Below are 5,952 nucleotides of genomic sequence, written 5' to 3'. Positions count from 1 at the left end.
GAAATTTGACCTTCAATAAAAACCTGGCATAACAAAAATGACAAGAGCATGGATTTAAACCACAATGGAATTTTTTTCTTCTCTCCTCTCATTAAGTGAAGTGATAAAGTGAGGGACTACGCAGTTGACAAAATGGTGGTTAGTATGTAATTTAATTCCGTGTGATTAAACAAAAGCTTATACTCCATAGCTGTAACTATCCGAAAATGAAAAACTGTAGATACAACTACCGTAAAACTGTAGGAGTAGTACAACTTCCTTTTACGTTCGAACGTGTCCAATCCCTTCCCCTCAAGAGCCCAAGAGGAAAAAAAAGAGTAAGTTATTTTACCCCAATTTTTGATTACTTTAATGAAAACTATGTATAATTATTAATAAAAATTGATAACTCTACCAAGGGTAGTTAGGGCGAATAAAAAATGGCAGCTGTTTCAAAACGTTAAAAAAAAAACTTTTTCATACAGATCTCCATATCATTAAAACTACTTACAGCACTAGAAAACCTAATTTGGTATTATTTAAATTAGATTAAAATTATTTAAAATATGAGCACTAACAAGGCTTGTTTACGTTAAATAGTTCACTATAAACAGTTTTTTAAAAGCAATATTTCATAAAAATGTACTGAAAAATGATTAGTTGGTGAATTTATTATGGGAAATCTTTATCTCAGAAACCATGTCTATTAGCACTTAAATTAAAGTTTAAGAAGTAGTAGTTTTCATGATATTTGCTAAAATAAATTGATTTATTGTACACGGACAAAATTTCATAGCTAAAATTCATATTCATATGCAAAAATGATAAAAAGTACTACACCTACGAACATAAATGTTATAAAATAATTCATAGTACATTAAACTGTCTGTAATTTGATTGCTAGCAGACATCTGTATGTCCAATGGTTCCTGAGATATAATTTTTCATAAATAAAAATTTTTGTCCGAACAATTAGAAATAAAAATTTTTTACATTTATTTTGGAAAATATCATAAAAACTATAACTCCTACGAGGATGAATGATATAAACTACATAATAGTACATTAATCTAGCTTTACTTTGAGTACTAATAGACATTTATACGTCTTATAGTTCATGAGATAAAGATTTCCCACAATAAATTCACTAACTACTGATTTTTCAGTATATATATCATGAAATTTTGCTTTTTAAAAAACTGTATCCTGGAAACTATTAAGTGTAAATAGCTCTACTAGGGTTTATATTTTAGCAAATTTACTCTTTTTTGAATGATGTTCTATTAAGTTTTTTAATGTTGTAAGTAGTTTTAAAGATTTTGACCAATAATAATACATAGTTTTCACTAAAGTAATAAAAAAAATAGGGGAAATAATTTATTTTTTTCCACCGGCCTCTTGTACTATTACTTTTTCATGTCTTTCGCTGGTAATGAAAATGAAAATGAAAAGCAATTTTATTTGGAACGTCTAGTCCCCTAAGAATAATTACAACGAATATTTGTCTGGCATATAATGGTTTAATTACTAATAATAAAACAATAAAAATAATAAAAATTGTAATAGTCGCATTTTTTCTTAAAAAGTTAGTAGTAATGAAGACATTGCGTGTGGTCACTGAATAATGTTCGCACTGGAAAAACATGTACTTCTGATGATAATTGCAATTTCCACAATTATTTATCAAGTATTCCGTTTAATAAGCGACATCAGAACTCTTGGAAGGATTGATCCAGAAATTTTCTTCAAGGGCCGAAAAAAATAAAAAGCCCTTTGATTTAACTGCCAATGAAAACGGGAATCGTATTTTTCTACAAATAAATCCTGACTACATATGAAAATATGTCTACTGAAGTTGAGAAAAATATCAGGTGTCAAGTGAGTTTCGAACCCGTACATTTTAGGTTTTAATTTTGCACTAATAATAAAAAAGAAATAATGCACCATATAATTCAAATTACAATGTATTACAGATATTTTTGTTCAGAATAAAAATATGAATGATATAATATAGGATAATAAAAAAAAAATTAAAATTTTCTTTTATATTATGAGCCCCTCTCGCTCCCCCAATGGATCCACTAAGGGCTAAACTAAAGTGAAAAATTATTTTAAATAGAACCACCCCTAAGACACCAGAAGTTTTAATTTTTGAATAAACATCATGTAATATGATGTTTTTCATTATTTCCATATCATTTTATTTTTAAATTAAGCTTATAAATATTTTCCCAGAGGTAGACAGCAGTGGGTCGATCTATAACTTATCGACAGTCATTATTAAAATTATGGTTGCCATAACATTTGTCTTAGGTAGTTTGTACACAATGATGGGCCTGCCGTGGTAAAAATCGATAAACCAAAAGCATGCCACTTTTACGACTAATTTTGCAAGATAATGTCTTTGGTGCAGTATTTCATTGACAAAACTCTGATATTATTCTAAAAAATAATGAGTAACAATTTTCTTTAGAGATTGTTCTACAATTTTTAAAAATCTTTTTGAATATCTATTATTATAATCTATATGAGTATATAAAAACTGTGAAGAAAAATATTTAAAAAAAAATTTATATAGATTTTTAGCACTAGGGAACCCCTTACTGCCGAATGGATCGGCAAACGAATCAGTTCTGCATAGCACCGCTTCAATGTTGTTTCTTTCAATGGGTACGAAAGATAGATCGATTCACTAATATTAACAAATAACAAAAGCCAACAATCATTATGTAAACAAAACAATAATAAACGAAATCTCTTCAGGAATTAATATTTTTTTCTCAACATTAACAAAAAATGAATAAACATAGCGCAAACGTAACAAACGCAAGCTCAATAAAAAAAGGTAATTTCATGGACGTTATTGATAATGCTGTTCTCCTCAGTTGTTGCCTTTTGATAACAAACCTAGGAAGAATTCCTTTCATAATTTAACCAATCTTTCCAAATTTATGAACGAATCTTTCAATATAACAACGTAAGACATCTAAAAACCGGCCATTTGCATAGTCGTGATACGAGTGGAAGATACATCACCTAGAACTATATCCGATCGGTTCGAAAATCTCTAGAAAGCCCATCTCTTTTTAATTTTTTCAATAAAATAATTAATATTTCCATCCAATATTCAATCGAATGATTGCAAAGCCGAAACAGTATATTGTCCATTCTTATTTCTATCAACCATATTTGTATAAACCGATAAAAAAATTAATAAGATCATTCAGAGATCACAAAATATTTCATATACACATTCTCTTTTGGGAAAATGGATGGGTGAATATTCTCCTTGCTAATAGTTGATAATATCAATTTTCAACAGGTTTAGATAATGTCTTGGCGCAGAAGAGAATTAGATGGCTTCTTTTTGACGGATCAGCTCGAGGGCTTCAGCATGCTTCTTAGCCTTGAGTCGAAGATCAGCGATGGAAGAGTTCTTGGTGAGGAGCCTCTCGTGGTGCAAGGCTGCAAGGGCAGCAAGCCCGTACTCGGGGCAGAAGAGCAAGGAGCTGGCGCGAGGACCAAGGGCTGCCGCTGCTGCAGCGTACTGTCAACAATTAGAAACTTTATAATAATTTATATAATAATAACCCAATTTTTACTAATTCTGGGAAAAGCCTTCCACACTCTGACAATATATTTATTAATAAGTATCCAAATACGCTAACAAGGAGAGTGAAAGGTCTTATGGTCAGGGATTTAGTTCAAATTTTGTAGGATAGTAGATTTAGTTTTCCTGTTGATGAAGATATGTGATTATAGGGGCCACTACTCAATAATTTTTTAGATATTTCCTATTAAAGATGCAATTCACTCGTTAAATTCGTTTCCAACGCTCGCGTGTTTTTAGCAGTATTTTGTTTTTTTCATGTTGTAAGTAGTTTCAAAGATTTTGACCAATAATTATACGTAGTTTTCACTAAAGTAATACAAAATTAGGGAAAATAACTTATTTTTTTCCACCGGCCTCTTGTACTATTAATTTTTGGTATCTTTTCGGTGTTAATGAAAATAAAAATGAAAAGCAATTTTATTCTGGAACATCTAGTCCCCTAAGAATAATTACAACGAATATTTGTCTGGCATATAATGTTTTAATTACTAATAATAAAACAATAAAAATAATAAAAATAGTAATAGTCGCATTTTTTCTTAAAAAGTTAGTACTAATGAAGACATTGCGTGTGGTCACTGAGTAAAGCTCGCACTGGAAAAACATGTACTTCTGATGATAATTGCAATTTCCACAATTATTTATCAAGTATTCCGTTAAATAACGACATCAGGACTCTTGGGAGGGTTGATCAACAGAAATTTTCTTCAAGGGCCGAAAAAATAAAAAGCCCTCTGACAATATATTTATTCTTATTTTCAATTAAATAAGTATCCAAATACGCTAACAAGGAGAGTGCAAGGTCTTGTGGTCACGGATTTAGTTCTAATTTTGTAGGATAGTAGATTTAGTTTCCTTGTTGATGAAGATATATGATTATAGAGGCCACTACTCAATAATTTTTTAGATATTTCCTATTAAAGATGAAATTTACTCGTTAAATTCGTTTCCCCCCTAGTTTCTCACCTTGCATCTTCTTCCATTCCTGACAATCCTCCGAGGCGTCTGAAAAGAAGATGGTCACGAGACCAGCTAATGTAAAATCTCATTAGAGTGCTATCAATGGGTAGTTTCTCTACACGCCTGTAACACTCCAATTTAACTTAGATCAGATTTACTAAATGTATTATAATGTACAGTTGTAATTTTTTTTTTTTTTTATGGATTTGATAGATTTCTTTATTGATTGATATTACAATATGCCACACAGCTGTGGACAATAGGTAATAGCGATGAATGATCTCATACATACTTAAATAAAAAAATAAAATAAATAAATAAAATAAAAAAAAATAATAAAATAAAAAAAAATAATAAAATAAAAAAAAATAATAAAATAAAAAAAAATAATAAAATAAAAAAAAATAATAAAATAAAAAAAAATAATAATAAAAAAAAAACTCTCTTACAATATATACAAACAAAAGAATAGACAAATGTACAGTTGTAAATAACAATAAATAAATATAAAAAAAAAATAAAAATTCGTTTCTAACGTTCGCGTGTTTTTAGCAGTCTTTTATTTTTCTTAATCCTCCAATTACACCATTCTTCGAGGGCTGTGATATGAGAAGGGTAATTAATTAAAATAAAAATAATAAATTATAAGATAAATACCTGATGCGCTGCAGATATGAAGGCTGGATCGAAGGCGGAGAAGGTGCCGGCGTGGGGTGGGAAGGGCAGCCGGGGCAAGTAGGGTGCCAACCTGCTGGGAGGGCTCGACTGGCCACTGCTCAGGCTGGCCGCTGCTGCAACACAACGCCTCGCGTCGCTTTCCTTAACTATATCATACTTAATTAGCATTATTAATGTACATGCTTAAAATGTTTCCTTCATTATATGTATTTTAACTGATTTATTAGAGTATAGACTTTGATACATTTATTTATTGATAGATATTACAATCTGCCACACAGTTGTGGGCAATAGGTAATAGTAATGAATGAATCTCATACATACTAAAATAAAATAAATAAATAAATAAATAAAATAAATAAATAAAATAAAAAAAAAATAAAAAAAATAATAATAATAATTAAAAAAAACTCTCTTTAAATATATACAAACAAAATAATAGACAAGATGAACATAATCAAACTATCTGTATGAAAAATAAATAAATAAAATAACATAAGAGTATAGACTTTAGAATTTTTTTTTTTTATTTATAAACTTATTCATATTAAACTATATATGTTGGTTAGAGGTCATGGGAATACATAATTTCAGGTTTTCTTTCCAGTTCATAAAATAAACAACGATAAAATGTTTTCTTAAATTCTGAATGAGCTTCCTCTTGGGAACATTCCCAATATCACTATATCTATATTAGAATATATCAGCTGATATCAAAACAA

The 5,952-nt window shown here is 29.4% G+C and overlaps 1 protein-coding gene across 1 annotated transcript; it reads right to left on the bottom strand.

Moving 5' to 3' along the window:
- Positions 1–3,331: 3,331 nt before the first annotated feature.
- On the bottom strand, positions 3,332–5,398 carry LOC106689172 (uncharacterized). The gene is made up of 2 exons (XM_014434031.1): positions 5,210–5,398; positions 3,332–3,526 (listed from the first exon to the last, which is right to left on the bottom strand). Exons 1-2 carry the CDS (start codon positions 5,396–5,398, stop codon positions 3,332–3,334), a joined length of 384 nt encoding a protein of 127 aa, XP_014289517.1.
- Between the last annotated feature and the right edge of the window lie 554 nt (positions 5,399–5,952).

The sequence above is a fragment of the Halyomorpha halys genome, unplaced genomic scaffold (assembly GCF_000696795.3).
Source record: "Halyomorpha halys isolate HHAL.00 unplaced genomic scaffold, Hhal_1.1 Scaffold1288.1, whole genome shotgun sequence".
Taxonomy (NCBI): domain Eukaryota; kingdom Metazoa; phylum Arthropoda; class Insecta; order Hemiptera; family Pentatomidae; genus Halyomorpha; species Halyomorpha halys.
The sequence above is the reverse complement of the archived record's forward strand: the minus strand, read 5'-3'. Positions and strand labels throughout refer to the sequence as shown.

Bases quoted from the DNA above. Each gene is read 5' to 3' on its own strand.
- LOC106689172 (XM_014434031.1), bottom strand. From the start codon at position 5,398: ATGCTAATTAAGTATGATATAGTTAAGGAAAGCGACGCGAGGCGTTGT. The intron at 3,527-5,209 runs GTATTTATCTTA...AATTGTTGACAG, and splicing joins TCATATCTGCAGCGCATCAG to TACGCTGCAGCAGCGGCAGC.